Genomic DNA, 22,004 nt, shown 5'->3' with positions numbered 1-22,004 from the left:
AGGGTCGTGTCAGGCCCCCGTGCCTCCCGGCTCCGGCACCGCCGAGGTAACAGCAGCGGTCGGGGGCAGCGCAGGCCACTACGGCGGGTGCTAACACACCGCGGCCACCTGCCCTTATCTCCGGAGCGCAGCCGGCACCACACCCCGCTATCGCGCTCGGCACGGCGTCCGCCCAGCGGCCCCGACCCGACCGCCAGCCCCGCGGAATGGCGGCGGCCCAAGCGCGGCGCGAGGCCCCGCCCGCAGCAGAGGGCTCGTCCCGCCCCGCGGCCAATCAGGGGCGCTGCCGGCGGGCGCGCGGCGGCGGTTGGCGGCCGTTGAGAGCCCCCCGGCCACTCGGCGCCGCCGCCTGTGCGCGAGCTCCGCCTCCTTCCGCGGCCCCTGGGGCTGTGAGTCGTCGCAGACGCCATTTCCTCAGCGCCCCCGCGGCGGCGCGGCTGCATCAGCGCTGACGTGAGAGCGACGCGCGACTCCGCCCGGCCCAATCCCCCCCACCCCCTGTGACGGGGGCAGCACGTACAGGGCGGCGGGTGAGTGCGGGAGGGGGCGGGGACACGTGTGCGCGCAGCCCGACCCCCTGCGGGCCGGCGGCGGGGCAGCGCGCAGGACGGCGGCGGCGCGCGGGGGCCCGGGGAAGAGGGGCGCTGCGCCGGCGGGGGCGCGCACGAGGGGGCGGTGGCGGCGCCGGCGCGTCCCCGCCAGCCGCCGGGAGCGCGTTCCGCGCGGAGAAGGCCGCGCCTGCCTCTCCCGCCCAGCAGCGCAGCTCCGCCGGGCCGCCCCAGGGACACTCCGCGCTGCCGCGCGCCCCAGCTACCCGCCGGGCTCTTACACCTGGGGCCAAACCCCTGGCGGCCGAGGGGTCCCGCTGCGTGCTCGCCGGTAGCTCTGGGCGGGGAACGGGCAGCCGGGCTGCGTGTCCTGCAGCAGTTGGGCGATTCCACTGGTGCTGGCTTGTAAATGCACCGCTGCTTCTGCGGTGCTGTGTCTGACTGCTGAGGTGACAGGAAGCGTCCTTGTGCTTACAACCATAGGAGAATCGCAGAACGGTTAAGGTTACTGTAAAAGGCCACTAGGATCATCTAGTCCAGCTGTCAGCCCATCTCCACCTCACCCACTAGCCGTGTCCCGTAGCACCACATCTGCACGGTTCTTGAGCACCTCCAGGGGCGGTGTCCTCACCGCCACCTCCCTGGGCAGCCTGTGTCAGTGCCTTGCCACGCTTTCAGAGAGGAAATTTTTCTTAATATCCAACGTGAGCCTCCTCGGGTGCAAATTGAGGCCTTTCCCTTTCGTCCTGTTGCTGTTATCTGGGAGAAGAGGCTGACCCTCACTTCCTGTCAGGGAGCTGCAGGGAGCGATAAGTTCTCTCCTGAGCCTCCTCTTCTCAGACTGAACAATCCCAGTTCCCTCAGCCGCCCCTCATAAAACCTGTGCTCCAGACCCCTCACAGCTTTGATGCTCTTCTTTGGGCAGTGCTTCAGAGCCTTAATGTCTTTCTTGTAGTGAGGAGGTTGAGACTCTGCATTATTTGAGAGTTGTGTTAAGATCCTGGGAAGAAAAGGATGGGGAAGAAAAAAGAAAAGCTCACTGGTAATTAAAAGACAGAAGAATCTAAGTATTTTAATGACATCAAAAGCTAAACAGAAACTTCACGCGGTTGGGGTCTAGTCTGCTGCACTGTTGCTTGTTGCACTCAGCTGAGTGCTGTGAGCTCAGTGCCGGCTGCGGTCCCCACAAAGCACAGTAGCAAACTGGCTTCCAGGCTTCAATACTTAAAAACAGTGCTGAAAAGACTCAGAGTCCTTTCAGAACACTCTGAGTGTTCCTGCACTTGCTGTGAGGTCACCACTAAATGCAAAACGGGTATATGTAAATTCACATCCTCACTTTCCAGTCACTTCCCTGTGAATAAAAGCCCTCAAAGAGCCACTTGGAGCAAGGTCAAAATGCATTTTTTAGGCTCATATCATTTCCTTTGTAAACAATCTCTGATGTAGAAAGTACTGTTGAAATAAAGAAGTTATTTTTCAAATGTCTCTGAGTATTTAATTAGAAAGTCATACATGCAGAGTTCTATACTAGTTGGCTCACGCATTTGAATCTCACCAACAGACATTAAATATTCATTAATATTCACCGAGATCAAGCAAACAGCAGTGTTGGTGTGGAGTAAGATGATATTTTTGTGATCTTTATTACACAAGAATATGTATTGATAAGTTGTTCTCCTTGCCCTTTTATTTGTGGACAAAAAGTGCTAAAATGGTCACACCTTTGAAGGTAAATGACTTCCAGTTCTCCGTCTTTTCTTTTAGCTCAAGTGTCAGTATTGTCCCACGGGTGGTGCTGCTGTTAGCAGCCAAAGGAGCTTTTGGTGTGTTAAGTCTGCATCTTAATCAGTGTTTACCTGCCCCTAGTTGCTGCACATTGATCTCAGTGACTATAGTAAATACGTACTAATCCATATGAAAATGTCACTAGGTGTTACTACCTAGTTCACAGTTAAGCTTTCTGGCAGATCTTGGGGATTTCTTTGTAGGCAAAGGCAAGCATCTTTGCTTACATTATGGGAGGCCATCTTTTGCTGCCACCACCCTCCCCTCCACTCTCCTGTTTTTTTTTGTTTTGTTTTTTTTAGGAGGATGTTTGTGTATGGCGGGGGGAGGGTTGGTGGAATATGTCTTGTTTATTAATTTAAAAAAAAATCCAGCCTAATATTTAAATTTACTCCTCAGTAATGGTAAACAACCAAGGTAGACTGTGTAAGAAATCAATATATTAATACTGACCATAGGATTAAAGCTTGTATGTGGTGCATAGCAATAAGACAAGGGAGCAATAGCCTAAAACTTGAACTTGGGAAGATCCATACTGACATATGGAAGAACTTCTTTATGGTAAGGGTGACTGAGCACTGGAACAGGTTGCCCAGAGAAGTTGTGGAGTCTCCTTCTGTGGAGATCTTCAAGACCTGTCTGGACACCTACCTGTGTGACCTATTGTAGGGTACCTGCGTTGTCAGGGGGGTTGGACTTGATGATCTCGTGAGCTCCCTTCCAACCCCTGCCATTCTGTGTGATTCTGTAATATAGTTAATCACACAATGAAGGAAAACATACTGTTTTAGACAAGGCCTAGGACCATATCCTTTAAAACCAATTGTTCGCTTAGTTTTACTTTAAAAGGGGGATAAAGTCACAGTGTTACACATAGGATGGACTTTACTAATTAATTTAAATGTTAGTATGATGTAAACCAATTCCGATACACCTACACAAAGTATTTTAAGTGCTTGACGAAAGATTTTTTCTTTTACTCTGAAACTTCAGGACAATTCTAACAGATTTATTCTTTTTCAGTACAAAGGGATTGAGTGTGACAGATGCATGAAACTGTGTTCGTAATTTCTGAATTAAATCAGTACTTTTTTACAGCAGTCTGTATTACTGTTGGTTTAGTAAAACGTAATCATGATCCACTCCCACTTCAGTGTATTCATGGTTAAATGATATACAAGATAATACAGGAAATAAAAAACCTATGCAGCTCAAGTTACAGAAATCTGTGAGCTTATGAGAACGTGCTAAGGACAGTGATACTGGATCGGACTGTGAAATTCAGAAGTTCCTTAGCATGGTCTTGTGCTGCATGCAGGCCCACGGGGAGTGGTGTGGCTGTGCCAGTTCTCGCCCTGGGAGCTGCAGTGCCTGCAGGTGACCTTCGCCTGTAGATCCAGTAATTCCTTGTGGTTGTGTTTACTGAAGGTTCTTAATCTCATAATGTGTATGAATGATGGTATTAACAGCCTACCATACGCCTTCAGTTATCCTTCTCTTAGAAGTTTTATGCCAAGCTAAATCCTTTAAAATTACTGAAGTGTTTTGTTGTTATTTTGGTGCTACAGGCTGTAGATAGACCATTATACTTGGGACGGTGAATTTCGGCAGCATTTTTACTCAAGTCCCTGTTTTCAAATGTATTCAAATTAGCAGGTTTTCAAAAGAAGTGGATTTTAGCTTATCCAGAATTAGTATTTTGCTATGGTCATGAATTTAATGGTTTTAAAACAACAACAATAACAAACCTTAAGTTAAAGCAGAATTCAAATTTTCAGATTTTGCTCCACTTTGCAGAAGATTTACAATAAGCAATTGCCTTTGTTAGGAATCAAAATAAATATACGCATTCGAAGGTGGAGAATATATTTCGATTCTTGAATTTTTCATATATGTCATGTTTTAATTATGTTTGCCATATCACTGACATAGGTAAACAACGACAAGTGTAATCTAATGTATATAATCTGCCAAATGCCCTCCGTTCTCTGTGCTATACTTTGTGAAATAGTAGGAATAACTTCCTTCTGGCTGTGCTGATGCCGTTTTCATGCTACTAGCCAACAGTTACTGGACTGCAGCAGCTGGAAAAGCTTTGGGAGGGAGATGCTGATAATTAAAGTAGTAAAATAAAACATTTTTGATAATCCTCTACTGACTGCAGGACCTTAAATTAATGCTGTGAAAATAAAACCTAGTTTTCACAAAATGAAGGCTGGCTCTTGGCAGGTAAAATTCTATGAAGTGTTTTCAGTGATATGAAAATACTTCTGTTCTGTTTTTGTGTGTTTGTGTGTGGTTTCTTGTTAGTTATTTTTTCCCCCCAGCAGTAGGTTATCTGTGGCAGATGGTTTTGGATAACAAAATACTTTGTGGCCCATATAAAGAGAATTAATTCTGACTGTATTCCTGCCTATAGGAAGAGATTGCAATGAATGTGGTGCCAGCCCACATGCGTTATTTAATCTTCCCTGGTGTGTGAGCTGTTCTAAAGCTTATGGAGGCATTCTTAGATGAGCCAGATAGAGCCTGTGTGTTTCAGTAAAGTTCCCAGTCTACTAAGGAGGAACACTTTTTTCTTTGTTGTACTGAATGCATACATAAAAATGGAATGATGTAATAAGATAAACATCTTGTTATGGAAAATTATGGTGGAAAACTTGGTGAAAATATTAGTCCCCAAGTTGCCTAGTTTGATGAATTTTAGTAGACCTTTAATTAGATTGTATCTAGAGAAAGAATTAATTAATGATAACTAAGACAGGAATGTTGAAAGACAAAATATTGTATTAATAATTTTATCTGAACTGATACTGGCCTAGAGTATGTACTGAAGTATCCTGACAAGTGTAAGTGCTGAAACTGAAGCTCCTGTTGGCAAAGCAGTCCCTTCAATCTGGTCAGCAGAGTATCATGAGAGGGATGCAGGTTTGAAATGTGCTTCTCTCTCATTTACCTATATTCCTTTCTGACCTGTGTGGTCACAGGTTACCACGCGGGTAAAAGCAATGTTTTCATTCACAGAAGGAGTTGGGTTTGTTTAGTTTGGCATTATGTCATTAACTTTTAACTTACGGGACGATTCAGGAGTCTCAGTTTTGGGCACTTAACAGAGCCCTTTCTTGGTCTATGCCTTGCCTCAGTTTATGGAAGAAACCCCAGTAGCTGCCAGCTGGTTGAAACAGTTGAAGGCTGAGTTACACTGGGTTGCCCAGTGACTGAACCCATCTGATCTGAACTCAGGAAGCTAGATTTTCTGCCTCCTAAAACCATAACTGTATCACTTCTTCCTTTCATTGTCTTAATTCCTTCTCTAACGCAACATGCAGTGGGGAGCATGTCCATGGGGCATGCTATGTGGTCTGCATGTCTGCACCCTGAGTCTTGATTCTGTTTGTAACTTGCGCTGCTGCCATGGCAATGCTTGTGACATCACCTGTTCAATGTTACAGTTTCAGTACAGAGAGTGATAGTAAAGAGAGGGAGTCCAAGAGAACCTTGTTTTAAAACACACACCTCTTCCATTTTGAGTAAGTGCGCCAAGAAATACAGAAAGCCAGCTGGGAGGTAATTGCATTTCTATATAGCAGATATACTTAGAAGTTTTCCTACTGAGTTTAAACTTGTAGTTTTAAGTGAGGATCAGAGAGTTATTTGTTCAGCTTTGGAACTTGCCCTCCTTTTAGAAGCACAAGAAGAATGGTCGAGGGTCTTGAGCCATGAGTAATTTACAGGTGGTTCAAGTAGAAGTCCCAGACTGGGTTCAGTCTCCCAGGAGCCCTTTAGAAGGCTGTGCCAGCACATAACCACCGGTCAGCTTGAGCTTCATTTGCTGGGACGTGTGAGGCACAAGGCACGTACTGCAGGTGTTGCTGGCTGCTGTGGGATCCTTACAGCATTCTGAAGGACATGTTTGAGTGCACATGGCTATATGAATGAAGATTTTAGTATGGTTAAATTGGAAGAAAGGACTTCATTAGTCCGATAATTTAGAGAGCGATGATGTATTTTGTTAGTTTTTTGCTCCAAGTATAAAATAGTCTGGTATTGCTCTTTTCTACCCAGATGCCTGATATGCCCTTCATATCGCAATGTTTATGTGTGCATACAGCTATATTTATGTATGTATGTTCTTAATTTTAGTCCGATGACCATGGAAATGGTCGAATCGCAGCAGGATGAAAATGCGGTGGATTCTGTGCCAGATAGAGATACTGTTCACAATCGGAGTCAGCCAGACAAACGTGAGGTTTCCTCAGTATCTCAGGTAAGTTGGAGTATGGAAAGCTGGGACGAGTCAATAAAGTGACATTCAGAACCATTATGGCTTTTTATTGTTGACTGCAAGAATTCCAACTTGAAGTTCTGTAAGTCTTGTCATTAAATAGGAAAAACAGCAAGCATATACTGAAAATGATGCCTGCTGTATTTAACAAAGAGCTAGTATGACATCAGGTCTTTTTAAAGGTAACACTTTTAGGAGTCCGTGCTTCTCGGAATGATCGTAAAGCATATTTTTCACTTTTCTCAGAAGATTACATTTGTTTTGCAGCTGGATCTAGGGTCCTAAGGAATTGAGGTGGCTGCAAGATCAAACAGCAGAAACATATATTTTGATGATGTGTTGTATAATGAAAATGAATAAAAATAGCCATGGTTCTTTCCTGGATTTTCGTATAGAATGTATTTAGTCTTGCAAGTATAATTTTAATTTATGCTTGTTCTGTTTCATCTCTGTGCATCTGATGTCAGTGTCTGGATTTCTAAAATTTACGTGTTCTACATAGTAATTGTACCTGGATTTTTCTCTGGTAGTTAAGAGATAAAGATGACACAATAACTTTGAATCATTAAAAATAAGCACTAATTCAGCACTTGAGAATGTTCTTGGCAGCACTAAGCCTTATAGCTTTGGGATGTTGAGTAGACTCCTTAGAAGAATCTCCAAAACCACTCTGTGAAATAAAGGAACTGATTTGAGAAGGAAACTATCAAAACCATCTTAGAGAACTTCTTCCACATCAGAATTTAGAAGTTAGTAATACTGTTCCAGCAAAGGGCTCAACTGTTTTGTGCCATGTCTGTGGTATGCTAGATACTAGACTTTCGTTATAGGTTTATTTTCAGGAGAGAATATAGCTGGCTTTTTGTGGATCTTTAGGCACCAAGTAGGCTGCAAAATGTTTTCGAATGCTTGTTTATTTTTGTTACCATTGGTATTTGTGTTTTTGATATCTGCATCATTGGGAATCCTGTCTTTTTTTTTTTCCTTGAATGGATCATGAAGTCAAAAATTGTATTTTTTTTTGCTCTGCTGATTTCACCCCCTTTGTTTTGTCTTTCTTTGACAGTTTGGGCCAAATTTTGTATTTTAACAATAGATTTTACGTGTAAATAATTAGCTCGTGTTGGGTAGTATCTCGGTACTGGAGTACTGCACAGTGGTAACTGGTCAGGTTCAACCATACTGGTCACAAGTTTTACGTCTTTCTGTTAAAGCTGATACATCTGGAAGTACTGCTGAAAAGTCTCTGTCAATTAGCAGCAAAACGGAGTACGTGTGGGGTGTTTCAGTTTGAAGCCTCAGGAAAGCAGTCCAGAGTTTACACCTGCTTGTTCCTCATTTTGGTTAGAAGGCCTGAAGAGCTGAGCTGAGCTTGCAGTTGTGCAGGAATCTGGTTGTCTTTGAAAGCTGTTTGATACAGTAAGCTTCATGCCTTTGGTAAAGAACAGAGCTGTGAGCTGGAAATTTTCTCGACTTCTTTTGATATAGACTTCATGGATTCTGTCTCATATACACAGATACTGATTTACGTAGGGCTGCTTTTAAACAAAATTAGTTGATTTGAAAGAAAATATCCTCATAACATTGATGATAGTCAAACTTGCAACAGTTACATTGTTATTTAAAGAGAAATTAATGTTTGTTCCATTTGCAGTATTTCTAGAAGCTTTATTGCTCTCTATGTTGTTCTGTGCTCAGCTACGTAAATATACTAAGTATAAAAAGGGAAGAGGAATGTATTTAGAACTTTTTCAAATTTAAAAAAGTACTTTCAGTTCTGTTTTCTTTTTTTTTTCCTCTTTAATCCTACATCCTTGGTAGGTTCTTTGTATCACTTCTTGCATTTGTCATATTCTGTCTATTATTAGAGCTGTGCTTGCTGCCTTGATCTAAAATATTGTCTGTTGACCTCCCAGTGCTGGCCACGAACCAGACTCAGGTCAGGATTTACAATGTGAGAACTGCTGTCAGAGGGATTAGAGGGACTTTTCTGATACATGGAGAGCATATCCATTGCAAGCTGGGACTGCTCAGGTATAGCATTTCAAGGGCGCTCTCCTTGTGGGCTCTCAGCACCAAACTGTGGGTTAAATCTTCTTCCCAGGAGACTGAGCACTGTTGAAGCTTGCCACGTGGTTGTGAATATGGTTTTAAAACCGCAAGTCCAGGGCATTCTTCAAAGTAGATGTTAGAGCGTTACAAAACTGTAGCTTTGTCACTATTGTGCCCTTCTTCAAGGGTATGCTCTCACCAAAAGGCTGAGAGCAGTCATTTGACTTCTTTACAGCTGGGTGTTTCCTTTTTGGCATTAGCTTTGCAACTAGCCAAAACTTTCCTGTCTTCAGCTTTTCCTTATAGAGAGTAGGCAGTACTTGTGTGATGAGCCCTTTGCTTTCCTGTTAGGTGAATTCACAGTGGGTTTGCTCTGACTTTTCTTTTTGCAGAAGTACTTCACTTCTGGAGTCCTTGTGGCATTTAGCTTCTGTAGCTGCAACAGAAATCTCATGGAGCTGTGCACATTCTACTTCATACTAGCTGTGTTTAACGTATGAAATGTAGACTGTGAATGTAAACTCTGTAGTAGGAAAAGTTATCTGACCTTGAATGACAAGTGTTTATGTACGCAGTACCGCTGTTCAGTGACCATGCATCTTGAAGTCAGAGAACTGATGAGTAACCTCTCTGAAAGAATGCATTCCTCAGTGTGAAGATAATTCATATTTGCTTTTTGGGGGTGCTTTTTGCTTGCTATGTTTTTTTGCTCTCTTGGAAGAGGGATCACTTATTTCCAGACATTTGGAATATGGACCTGTATTGGTATAACAGAATACATAGTTGGTATTTGTTGAAGCCATTAGACTTGACTGTAGCACGGCTCAGAAGTTAGACCCCCAGAGGATATTACAGCATCTAAAGCCTCTTTGCTGTTGCTGAGATATAACCCTTACACTGTTTGCCCAGGTACTTCCTGTGTTAATCTCCCCTCACCCCCTGCATTTCAGTCCCTGTGCTAGACATCCCTTGGAGGATGATGGCATAGGTAGCATTGCTTGCCACTGATGTCAGAAAGCAGTGTGGTGTGTTGATTTGTTTTTTTCTTTGACAGTGCTGTTTTACTCAGCCTGAAAGTGCAAAAGTATTTTGGCCAACACAGGAGTGTTCCATTTAAAGATAATGGCAAATAAAACGTGAATCAAAATTATTTTAACATTTTTAACACTTACAAAAGTAGATGAAAAATATGAAGTTAGAATTTTTAAGTCATTGTTCTTAAAAACAAACCTAATACAAAACAATCACAGATTTCAGATGTGGTTTATAGGAACTACAGTAACACGAATGTGCATACTGTCTAACCTTCAGGTAATTGCAAAAACTCAGCAAACAGCAAACAAATCAAATAGAGATGTTTAAAACAGATATAAATGAACAAACAGATCACTTTTTGTTTGATCCAGGTTTAAAGATACCATTGTCTTTCCTCCTGCGCTCTCCACTCCCCATTTACTCTCTTGTCTGAATTAATAGGAACAGAGCAATTTCTCCTGTGATACTGTAAAGGGTATTAGCTGAGTCTTCCCCCCCCCCCGCCCCGTGTGTGGTTCGACTGAATAAGTAGCTTTTAAATGAATACAGTGTTTCTTAATTTTCAGTGCTGGTTTACTTCCTGATTAATGTGCCTGACCCATTGTGCACTAAACACAGAAACTAATAAACTGTTCATGTTGTACTGCTTTGTGTGTGTTGTGCTCAGCATGTTCTTTCTGATACACTAGCAAATTGTATCAGATTACTGCTGTCTTTGAGAGCTGCAGGTTGAAAGGTTTAGTGAAATTGCCTTCAGAATGTTTTGAGAAGTTAGCATGCCCTGTAACTATTTAGACATTCTTTCCTTGAAGCTTGGATTTAGGATGATGCCAACTGTGCCAGACAGAAAATAGATCATACTCTTCAAATCTTCAAGCTATTTAAGACATTCTGGATCTCAAATATGTATTTCTGATGATGATGTTAATATTTGTTTTACAGAGTGGGAAGAAAGCTTGCATATCCTATTTACACGTTGCCATTTAATGCCAGTTAAGGAGTGATTGTTTCCACTTAGGGGTTAGAAATGCCCTCAATTGTTTTGTTTCCTGAAAATCTGTTCAGTTTACTATAACAATTGAATGGTTACATAGTGAATGCTGACAAGATCCTGTCTCTGTTTCCTAGAAACATTGTTTTGTCAAGATCATTTGAGCCAACATCTGGTCTTCCCGATAGTAGTATGTCTTAATAATAGACAAAAACTTTCTCTTGTCTCAAGAAAGGAATGTGTACTAGGCAAGAAGCAACTTAAAGTCACGAGTAAAATGTTCTTTAACATGCGGAATTCAAAAAAATAAATCACCTTTAGAGTGAATATAGAAAAATACAAAACCTTTTAAGTAGCATGATTCTATGATTATAAACATTTTCTTTTACATATTCAGACTTAATCATGTTTTTCTTATCACTCTCATCAATTTCTGCCTTTGCTACTCACACTAGATACATTTTGGAGCTGAGAAAGAAAGGGGAAAATAGCGGAATCTTAGATATGACTCAGGGTTTATTCTTGTGCATGTAGAAATTAGGGTTTTTAATGTAGTTCACTGTGAAAAAGACTATTGTATTATTTTAGGAAGTTGTAACTTTCTTCCTTTTCACTTTGAGTTTCAGGATGTTTCACCACAAAGAACTTGAGATTAATCATAATGTTTTCCATTTTGATTACTGTATCTCTGTTAATAGATTTAACGGTAGTAGCATAAACTTGAGCTATTTCTTAGTCTGCTCTATTTCATTACTACTTAACACATTCAGCTCAGTACTGATGGTGGAGAGCTGAGGGCTGGGAAGTGCTGTGTGTCTGGGCAATGCTAAAATGTTATCAGGAAGAGGGCTCAGATGTATTCCTAAGCAGAACGAGGCCACCATTTTCTTCAGCTGTGCTAAGTTTAAGATTCATCTGTTCTTTGTTTTTGTTGGTATTTTGAAGTGCTCTAACTCTGCTTTTCTTGATACTGTGGAAGATATAAAGAGGATTTATTAAACTAAAACAACTTGAAATTCCATGTATTGCTTTAATACTTTCTTTTCTTTCTATCTGAAAAAATTATCACATCTCTTGAGATAACTATCTCAAGACTAAAAGTTGAAACTAGACTTCTAGCTTAACAAAGCAAAAACAAAACAGTTCTGGATGTAAGACTAAGAACATTCTGCTCTGTATGTTGTCACTGCAACATACAACTTCAATAAATACCGCTATTTTTGGTTACATTACTTGAGTTTCTTCCTAACTTTCATGCTAGCGATGGCAGATTTAGTCTGTGATAGCTTAGGGTTGTTTTTTACTGAAAACATGAAGTCTCTGGAGGAAAAGAAAAAAGTAATTAAAAAGATTTGCAGTTCAGTAGGGGTCAGTTTAAGTTTCCCACACCATTTGGAAAGACACCAATTTCTTACTGCTAAAACTAGTGTATTTCCATGTGTATAAGTACACGCACTTGAGCTGTTTTAGATCCGACATCGGAACCAAATGGTTTTAGTATTGCTTCTAAAAGCCTTTGATGAAATCTTCAGGCATGTCACTTACACATGATGGCTGTAACTTTTGCAGGTTTCTGTAACTGCATCAAGTGCTGGAAGAGGATCTCCAGCATTATCTCTAGAGCAGTTGCCTTCTGGTCAAACTGTTCATGCCCAGGGTGTCATTCAAGCCACACAGTCATCAGTCATTCAGTCACCACAAATGCAAGCTGTTCAGGTCAGCTCTTTTCTTCCTGTGTTTTCGTGAATATTTGGTCCCTCACTAATCGTGCCTGTGTCTCTTTGTTCCTACCAGTGCTGGGAGGTTTACTCACACAGTGTAGGAGAGGGGGGTGGGGAGCAGCGTGATGGCAAACTGCCAACTGGTAGCAGCACTCCAGGCATTGTGTAGCGATTCCTTAATGCTTCCTGTTTATCTTTTAAGAAATGGTGTGTCTGAACCTGAACTTGCGCAACAGCAAAGTGGTGTAATAGTACAACCTGCTTCAGTGCATTTTGCAGTTTTTCAGTTTTGTTTGATTCTATGAACATCATGTTTCTAATAAAAATGAGCAAGTGTCTTTTACACTGTATTTTTGAGAGCATCTGGATGTAACGGAAGTAAACATAGTTTCAAATGATTGCTAGTTGCTTTATCAGGCTCTGTTGGATCTTATGGTATTGCTTTTTTGGATGTGTAGATGTAAAGAGCAAAAATAAGGGCAACCTCAAAATAAACAGTTATTTGGCAGAAAGTTATGTTTAAACCTGCTGAAAACAGACTGCTGCAAAATAGTTAATTAAAGTATTCTCAAAGCTTTTAAATAATGAAAAAGACTGGAGAGACTAGTTTAAAAATGTTTAGGCAGGCCTCCAATTCCTGGTTTTCTTGTAGGTAGGAATGTCTTTGATCCAGTTTTCTTAAAAACTGATAATGAAATGAAAGCTGAGTTGCTTCTTGCAAGTAAAATTGATAATGTCTGCAAAGAGAGGCTAGTTAAATTACACATGGACTGTTCTACCAGAAGTCATCGCAACATATTAAGGAAAAGGTGTATGCGTTGTCAGTCTTCTTGAGAAGCAACCTCTAATGTTTGAAATTTTAGAGTAGCTTTCAAGTTTAGTAGATAAAAATCATATGTAAGTATATTTACCTTAGAGACTAGAGAACAAGAATTAAACCTTTGTCAGGTATTCAGCTTTTTAATCGTAGCCGTAGTTGTTGGGCTGTAGTAAGGTTTTGACATTCTAGTTCACTACTGACAAGGCTCCGTAGATAGCAAAGGACTTGTGTTTGGTCAAGCTTGAAGTCAAATTGAAGTTTTCAAAAGTAATTTTTTTCTCTGGATTTCTTTCTAACGGTAATTTGCCAGAGTGAACTTCGGCAAATAAGTGCATTGTAGTCATTCCCAATTTCTGTCATTGCTTTTCTTTGAGTCAATATACTTGGGACATGCATGCAAAAATAGAGTACTTTTTTCAGAGCTTGGAAGGAGGAATTTCTCCAGCATCTCTTGCCAGCTGCTGTTGTGTCTTCTTAGGGGAGTGGAAATCAACTGTTTGTTCCATTGAGTCAACTTGACCTTGCCTTTCCCATAGGAGTAGAGATGGGAAAACTGTGTCCTGATTGATATTGATTAGTTCCAGATTTTTGCTTTGTTTTCATTTGAGCATGTTAATGGAGAGTAATGTGACCCTACCAGAAGGGGGGGGGGGGGTGGAAGGGAAAGAGCCTCTTGAAGGACTCTGTTACAGAGGTTGCTAGGCCCTCCTATGATCTTCTTAAGTACTTTATCCTGCCACCTGGCACTTTCTCCAGATTGTCTGGATTTAATTTATGTCCTGTCTCTGCCAGATAGTGGGAGACTTGGAAAATGGTAACAATCTAATCAAAAACCAACCAAACAGAAACTGAAGGCGGATGTTAAAGCCTGTATGACTTCTCTCTCAGGCACCTGCAGCTTTAAGCTGGAAGGCACTCACAATTTTGTCTTGTCAACGCCATTGCTTTTTGGATGAAAAAATACTTACCTATATTGTGTTCTTTATTCTGCTGCTGTTGTTTTAATTGTCGGACGGTTTACAATTCAGATTTGACTTTTCTTCTTGCTTCTCCCTTGCAGTGTATCAGGTTTTGGCAGCTGGGCATGAGCTCAAAGTTATTTTTGTTCAAACGCAGAGCAGAATGTTAAAGTTGGAGAAGTCTGATGGGTGGGAAAAGTGGCAATGGTTTCAATGTGGAAGCTTTATGAACATGATTGCTTGCTATTAGAACAAACATATGTTATAATTTCTCTCATTTCCTCATAAAAACTAGAACTTTTGAATTTTATTGCAGAAAATCTCCTCTTCCACATAAAAATGATTCCTTTTTCTTGTGACTTCCGTACCCTCTTACCAAAGTACTACTGTTTCTGACTTCTTGGTCTGTCTTCACAATCAAGGGGTGGCTATTAGTGGAAAGATAAGATTTAAAGCCACTAACATTTTGTTTTCCTGCTGTTTGTCCTCGGACAAGTTCTCTTTTTCCTTCCTCTGTGCATTGAAGGTTCTTTTTTTAATTATGCTGCCCAAGCTCTTGACTGTGGAATGGTGCCTTAGTTGTCAGGGTTTATGACAGAGCCTTGAAGGTCAATCCCCCAGCAGACCACTGTAGGGCTCTTCTCTTGGGTTGTGTACGTTTTGTTTTCAGGTGCAAACCGCTCAGGCCTGACATCTCTGTTACTTCTTGAGTTTGGTTATATTGTTGTGGGTTGTTTTTTGTCTCTCACAAGCTGCAGGGAAGTCTCCACTGCACCCAGGTCAAACCCTTGAGCCTTTTAGTTGCTTAACTCTTGTTCAGTGACGTGCTTGTTCAGTGCTAGCTGAAAACGGCACCACATCTGAAACTGCCATCTATCTGTCTTGATGTAAAAGATCATTTTCACACAAATGTTATCATACTGCTTCAGTTTCGGTTCGTATACACCAATAAGTTCCAACTAGTTGTAAGTATCAATAAACAAGCATGCTTTTCTTGGTCATTAATCACTTTCTGTTTTGTGTAATACTGTATTTGCTGGAAAAGAGTGTGATTCACCTCCAGGCCTTAATCCCTTCTTGCGTAAATTTATGAGAAGAGAAACTGTGAAAATAATGCTAATGAAGTTCTGAGAAAATGAGACAGTGTGAACTTGTCAGAAGTTTGTACAATTTGCACAGTATTGCTAAACAGTGTATTTGTTTTTATGAATGTGTTGATAAGTGTAATTTAATACATGTGTATTTAAATAAACTACTTTTCCAAATAGATTTGGTGTGGTTGTGAAGAGGCTTTTGTATTGTATACTATTATTTAAGGTGCATTAATGCAGTATTCTGTATTTAAAATGTTTAATTTCAAGCTAACTCTGTAATATTATTACATTTAAAGAGGTCTTCTATATTTAATACTTTCGGTTGATGTCATTCAAAAAAAGTCTAATGTGGATTGTTACTTATTTTTTTCCAAATGGAAGATGTCACCTAAGTGCTTATGTGTTGCTAATGTCACAACTGGTGATGTAGAATGACAAGTCCAAGATCATGTGATTTATAATTTTAAAAAGTATATCAACTTTCTGTATGCAAGCACAGAAGGATTTTTTTAAATATATTTTTACTCTTTTATTTTTTTAATGAAGTTATGAATTTCAGAAACTTTGCTATTACAGGTAGCATCGATTGCAGATGACTCTGCAGAATCAGAAGAGATAACTGATACTCAGAAACGTAGGGAAATACTTTCAAGAAGGCCTTCGTACAGGTAAGGACTTTTGATTTTGTTTTTGCTGGTTTTTAAAGACAGCTTGTGTGTAACAGCAAAACTGTCTGATATAAACCAGTGACTTAGTTTCTCATGGATACGGGATTTCAAATATTTAAAGTATCTCTTTTTATCTTTCAGAAAAATTTTGAATGAACTCTCTTCAGATACTCCTGCAATCCCAAGGATTGAAGAAGAAAAGTCAGAGGAAGAAGGAGCTGGAATTTCTCCACTGTCCATGCCAAGCAGCCTGTATCATTCTAGCACAGGGCAATTCAGTATGTTTGCAAAGATACTGTGTTTTGTTGCAGAACAAAATAGGAACAGTTCTTTTTCTTGAAGTTCTATAATGAAAAAGAGATGTTTTGCTGAGAAGAATGGGAACTTCTAATTAATCTATGCTTCTAATTAATCCCATTTTTTATATTTCATTTCTCCTTATGTGGGCACAAAAAATGTTTAGTCTGTTTCTTGTAGTGTTTCTTGATTGCTTGACATAGTCCTTCTGGAATTCCTCCACATTAAAAATGTGGAGGTGAGGCCTGGGTGGTGTGCCAGATGTTGGCACTGGTATGTATTGTATGTGAATGTGCAGTGTTATAAATCCCTGCAGTTTCTTACTACTGTGATTTGCTATGTATTGGTGTTATTCATGAAGTGATAATTAGTGAGGTAGATTTTTAAAGTGTGGGATTGGAGTATGAAATTTTTTCTTACTCTCCAGTTGTCAAGTTTTAACTCTGTCTTAAATGCAGCATTAACCTAAGCTGTTGTCTTCAGCGTTCGGTATTTCAACCAAAAAGAAGTTTCAAGTTAGTTTCACAGTTCAATTCTATAGATTTTTTTTTTTCATTTCTTTATGTTGAAAACATGGCATAGCTCACTCCCCATAGCTTCTTGTGCTTAATCATTTATCATCTAAGGGATACCTTTCTAATGACACTTTTTTTTTTTTTTTTAATTATGTGTTTGATAATGCTTCACTCCTACAGGTTGTTGGGTTTTTTAATACACGTCTTTGTGTAGGCATGCTGAAATGCAGATATTTTTCCTTTGGTATAATGACAGGAAAATTGGAAAATGAATGTTGTTTTCTGAAAAATTATTTTGAGAACAGAGGACGTCTACTAAAACATTAACAATAGAATATAAAAAAGATAGAATGGCTCCCTCTGTGCCACATGCTAGTCACCTTTCTTCAGTTATTTTTGATTTGTACAACTGAAGTCATTATGAAATCTGAGAAAGCGGGCTTTGCGTATAATATCTGCCTTTCTGCACAGAAAGTAATGTTTCTTGGACTTTGTTAGCATCTGATGTGCACTTTCCCATGAACTTCTTGCCATGCTAAACAACAGTTATCCAGTCCGGAATTTGCAGCTATCCTTGATCAACTTAATTTTTTTATTTTTTTTTTGGGTGGCGGTGGTGTTTTGTTTGGTTGGTTTTGGTTTGGCTTCAGAAGAATATGCACTGTTTCCAGGCTTGAAAAGAAAGCTCTATAGGGTTTGCAATATGCTCTAGTGAGCCTTCACATCTTTTGGGTTTGTAAGAAATTAGGGCTTTGGATTTCTTAATCACATATTCCTCTGGGAAACCAGACTTGTGGTTTAACTAGCAATGTCTTGCAGGAAACCATTCTTGCTTATTAAATTAAAGGATGTTTTAGTTTGAATGTACCTATAAATCCAAGCGATGGAGAAGTGTATAAAAGAATAATGAAATTCTCAGCTTTTTCTTTCTTGTTCAAACAGACATTTACTTTTGAAGAATCAAAAAGCAGAGAGCATCACCAACAGTGGGCTTGAAACAGCAGAATCCATAAAAAAATAATTAAATCTCATTTATCTTAATTTAAGCCTGGCTTTAGCATGGACCAAAGATAGAAGGATTCCGTTTTTTCATTTGGTACACTTTATTTGTGGTGCAAAATATTTGCAGTATTTTTAAGAGAACTTTCTCTGCAAGCATTTCTTTAATGAGTTCTCAGATGTAAAGAGACACGGCTTCAGGATGTCAGTCTTCATAGGCCCTGCTGATTCTGGCTTAAAAAAATCATTTTTAGAGAATTCATTTTGAGGGCCTTGTCTTCCCAGAAATGGCTTTCATATCCAATTCATTAATGTGATATTTGATATAAAAAATTACATCAACCTCTTCTTGGATGCTGTGCATTGCCCTCCAACTTATTGCTTGTCAGAAAAGTTTAGATTTGAAGTTGGATTCAAGTGGTAGCAAGGTTGGTCATCTCCTTGTAGTAGATGGAGTCCTAATTTGGAAAGTGTGGCTGTTTACTTCTCGTTCTTACAGCTGAAAGGCACAGATCTGCAGCATTTCTGAGCAGCTGTGCTGTTGGCTACCTATGATTCCAAGCAATTGCTGTCAGCTAAACCCAGTGACCCTGTGTGGGAATGCGATGTCCCCTGTGTTGATTTCAGCCCGGGTGTGAGGCAGGAGCTTGCTACGTGTATCTATTTTACCTTTGTTTCCCGTCAATTTTTCTCTCTGCTTACCATTATTGTGACTGAGTACTCTCTCCTTGGCCACTGCTGGTTGCCTGGGTTCTCCTGTGTATGCAGCCAGAAGTTTATAAAGCTGTTTGTGGTGTGTGTGGCAATGAAGAACTGGTCTCATGGTGTCACCGTAGCAGTCCATACTGTGGCCTGGTTTAAAAAAACGCATATGTAACTGAACTTACTTGTTCCTTATTTTTCTCTATCATTCTCCATATTCCTGCATAGAAGAGGCAGAATAGCTGAAAAGATGGCTGTGACTGTATGTTGGTGTCCAGAGATATGGAATGATTTTTTTTGGAAGAACTGGATAAGTAAATGTATCTGAAAACCAAATATATTGTCTCTTCTATCAGCAGGGATGGCTGTTCTTTCCTTACCTTACACCAGCCAAAATGCTATGTTGCCATGGTTTCCAAATACCATTTTCCTTAGAACTTCTTGGCTTTGGCTTGTGGAAGCAGACAGGCTGACAGGCATGACCAGCTAGATAAAATATATTTCCCCGTTACATCCATTGGCAGGGATATCGATCTTTCTGTAAGGAAAGTATATGCCTTTCCATAAGGTGGTATCTTGTTTACAAGCCATGTAGGCTGTTTTGGCTATGAAATGACTCTACTCGCCATAGTTCTGTCATGCTGGTTATTGAATACTGGAAAAAATTGGTTTCCTTCACCTGTGGTGGTGGCCTAAACATGCAAGAGTTATATGCATGGTTGGTGTGTGGGGGTATATGTGTGTGTGTGTGTGTGTGTGTGTGTGTGTGTGTGTGTGAGAGAATGAGCTGCCCTTCCCCTTCCTTTCTGCCTCCTTGTGCAATTTGTGATGTTTTTTCAGGAGCGATGCAAGGAAAATGCAAGTAACGAGTTCTTTTGCCATCTGTTGGGATTCTTTGCTGTCTTAGGATGGGTTTTTAACAATTGAAGAATTAGGAAGTGTATTGGGAAAGAGCAGCTTTTAGTTTCTTTTCCCTGTCTTTGAAGGGAAGGAAAGATCTAACCTCTTTCTGGATTAGAGATGTTAGTCATACTCAGAGAATTGTGTTATTTTCATCTCCAGTTCTAGCTAGAGGAGAAGGTGCCGTTTACCTCCACCTGCATCATGTACAAGACCAGGGAATGTCTGAGGAAATTTTATAGTCTTCTGTGAAGCCACAATTTTGAGTAAAGGTCCAACACAAGAAATAACTACATAGTGGTTGAGGTTAGAATAGTTAATAGGGTGGAGAGGAGCGTCATGATCATGATATGATAGGAATCAGTCCTGTAGGGGAAATCGTTATTGGAGTTACATTCACTGTTGTTTGAAAAGTACTGGATTGTGAACTGAATCAACAGTTGAACTGGTTTTTATTTATTTATTAATTTAATTGATGTGATATGCTGCTGTGATGGTAAAGGCATGTTGCTTTTGGTGCTAACTCTTGTGTGAGTTCAGCGTTTAAGTAAATGTCCCTGGGAGGTGGAGGTGGCATTCTGCTGGGAAGAGTGCATGCCACTGGGAGCCTGCTATTGCCCTGTACATCATGAATAACAGAGAGCCAGTAGTTCATTTTTCTTATTTCTCTTTCCTCTAACCTACCCCCAAATGGAGCACTCTGCTTTGAAGGGCAAACAAAGGCATCATCTTGCTCATTTATTTCATTTTCTGTTATGACTTATGGAGCCTGCATGTTGTATGCATCCAGTTCAATGAGATGTATTCCCCTCTCCAAGGGTAGGCCAGGAGGCCATGCTGAACTTGTTGTGGATAAGCCTTAGGGCTTCTTTCAGCCTGAGAGGAATTCCTCATTCTTCCCCAAAAGAAAATAGTTTAGCTGCTGGGATATGGCCATGTGCTTTTAAAGAAATCTGAGGTTTTAGTAGATTGCCACTATTGTACAGTTTACTGACAGCAGTTTAGTAATCTACAGTTGTCAAGACAAATCTTCTGGCATCGACCGTCCACCTCTAAAATTTGTGTGGCTATCTAACAAATCGCACATCAGATGCCTAGAGCTGAACATTCAGGAATGTCACCATCAAGTATTGAGAACTTGACTATGAAATCAAAGGAGTTATCAGTCCTAAATCGGTAGTCATGTATAATGTTTCTGCCATCTCACACACAAGTTTAAGCAGCTTTCTGGGGAGAAATAAGTTCATAGCTTCCTGGGAATTGGGTTCTCTTTTAAATGTTCCGGGAACTTTTTTCTGCTCTTCCAAGGACAATGCTTATTTCAAGAGGAATCTACAATTAACAAACTGCATGAAATTTCATGTTTTTCTGAATATTTAATTGTGTTGAGCAACCTGCCAATTACACACCATTATTTTTTATGGGGAAAAAGTGTATTTTTCTTATTGTTGACCGCATGGGAACAGAACTTCATTCTGTTTCTCTTTTTACATGAGAATTGGAAGCTTTATAAAGCTTGGAAAAATGTTGTTGGCCTAAACTTTTGCTTAAAGTAGAGAAAGGAGGGAGAGTAAGTGCGAGATGAATTGCTGTTCTTCTGTCTAGGTGGCCTTGGTTTTATGTTGTGATTTGATGAATATTTTTTTAAATAACCTTTTTATATTAGTGTTTAAAACTGCAGTTCTTTATGGCTAGAAGTTACTAATCTTTTTTCTTTTTTCCTTGTATTAAAACTATTATTGGACCATTAATATTGCTGAAAATACAGAGGAAATATGTGGGCTTCTGTTGGTTTTTTGTTGTTGTTTTTTCTGTTAGACGCATAGCATGTACTACATAACAGACATATTTGTGATAGCAGCATTAAGGTTATGTAATTTTTTTTAATTATTATTTTTCTAAAATACAATTGCTCCTTAAACAAGGAGAGAACCTGGAGTCTTACCAGTGTTTATTTTCAAAAGGAAAACACAATTTAGCGTGTTGTATATCTTTCTATTGCCTAACCTACCTTTTTCTTTTTATGTTTAGTTGCTATAACTCCAAGTGGTACAATCCAGATTTCTAGTCCACCTTCTGATGGTGCCCAGGGACTGCAGACGTTAACAATGACAAATTCAGGAGCTCCTCAGCCGGGTGCTACCATTGTGCAATACACAGCGCAGTCATCTGATGGTACACAACAGTTTTTTGTTCCTGGAAGCCAACTTGTTGTTCAAGGTATAGTTTGTTAGTCCACTGCATTTTTTTTTTCATATAAAACATTTCTTCTTAATAGGGTTTTCATTTTGTGTTCACAGTATTGCACTATGAAATAAAATGTTTATGTATACCAAGATGGAAGACAGTCTTACAAGGAGACTGAGTTTCTCTATTTGGGAAAGCAGCCATTTCTTTTGATCAAAAAAACTGTGAGGAGGGAATAACAGGATAAAATTATGCTCTGTTTTTAATTTCTTTGTCCAGACTTCAAGAGACATGTTTAATTGAAGTAAAGATGCTATTGCAGTTTGAACTGAGATGATGAGGCTGCATCTCATTTAATACATAAAACTATTTTGTTCTTTCAGCAGTTTCAGTCTTCATACAACGCAGGTTCTGAAGTTACTTGGAAGATTGTAAGGCTATTT

The 22,004-nt window shown here is 40.1% G+C and overlaps 1 protein-coding gene across 7 annotated transcripts in view; it reads left to right on the top strand.

The window, feature by feature from the left end:
• Window positions 323–22,004, top strand: part of CREM (cAMP responsive element modulator) — a 35,442-nt gene continuing 13,760 nt past the window's right edge. For 2 of the 7 annotated variants that reach the window (XR_002434931.1, XM_021385933.1), the window contains exons 1-6: window positions 323–530; window positions 6,480–6,603; window positions 12,269–12,415; window positions 15,870–15,961; window positions 16,103–16,239; window positions 21,406–21,594. Coding sequence is in view for 6 of the 7 variants with exons in the window: in XM_021385933.1 (XP_021241608.1) it covers window positions 6,484–6,603; window positions 12,269–12,415; window positions 15,870–15,961; window positions 16,103–16,239; window positions 21,406–21,594 (685 nt within the window). In the remaining variant the exon portion in view is untranslated. Of the gene's footprint in view, window positions 531–5,800; window positions 5,904–6,479; window positions 6,604–12,268; window positions 12,416–15,869; window positions 15,962–16,102; window positions 16,240–21,405; window positions 21,595–22,004 lie in introns of those variants that run through there. The other 5 variants (XM_021385931.1, XM_021385932.1, XM_021385934.1 and 2 more) reach the window with 5 other exon arrangements.

This window comes from Numida meleagris, chromosome 2, assembly GCF_002078875.1.
Source record: "Numida meleagris isolate 19003 breed g44 Domestic line chromosome 2, NumMel1.0, whole genome shotgun sequence".
NCBI lineage: Eukaryota > Metazoa > Chordata > Aves > Galliformes > Numididae > Numida > Numida meleagris.
This window is presented reverse-complemented; position numbering and strand designations above follow the sequence as displayed.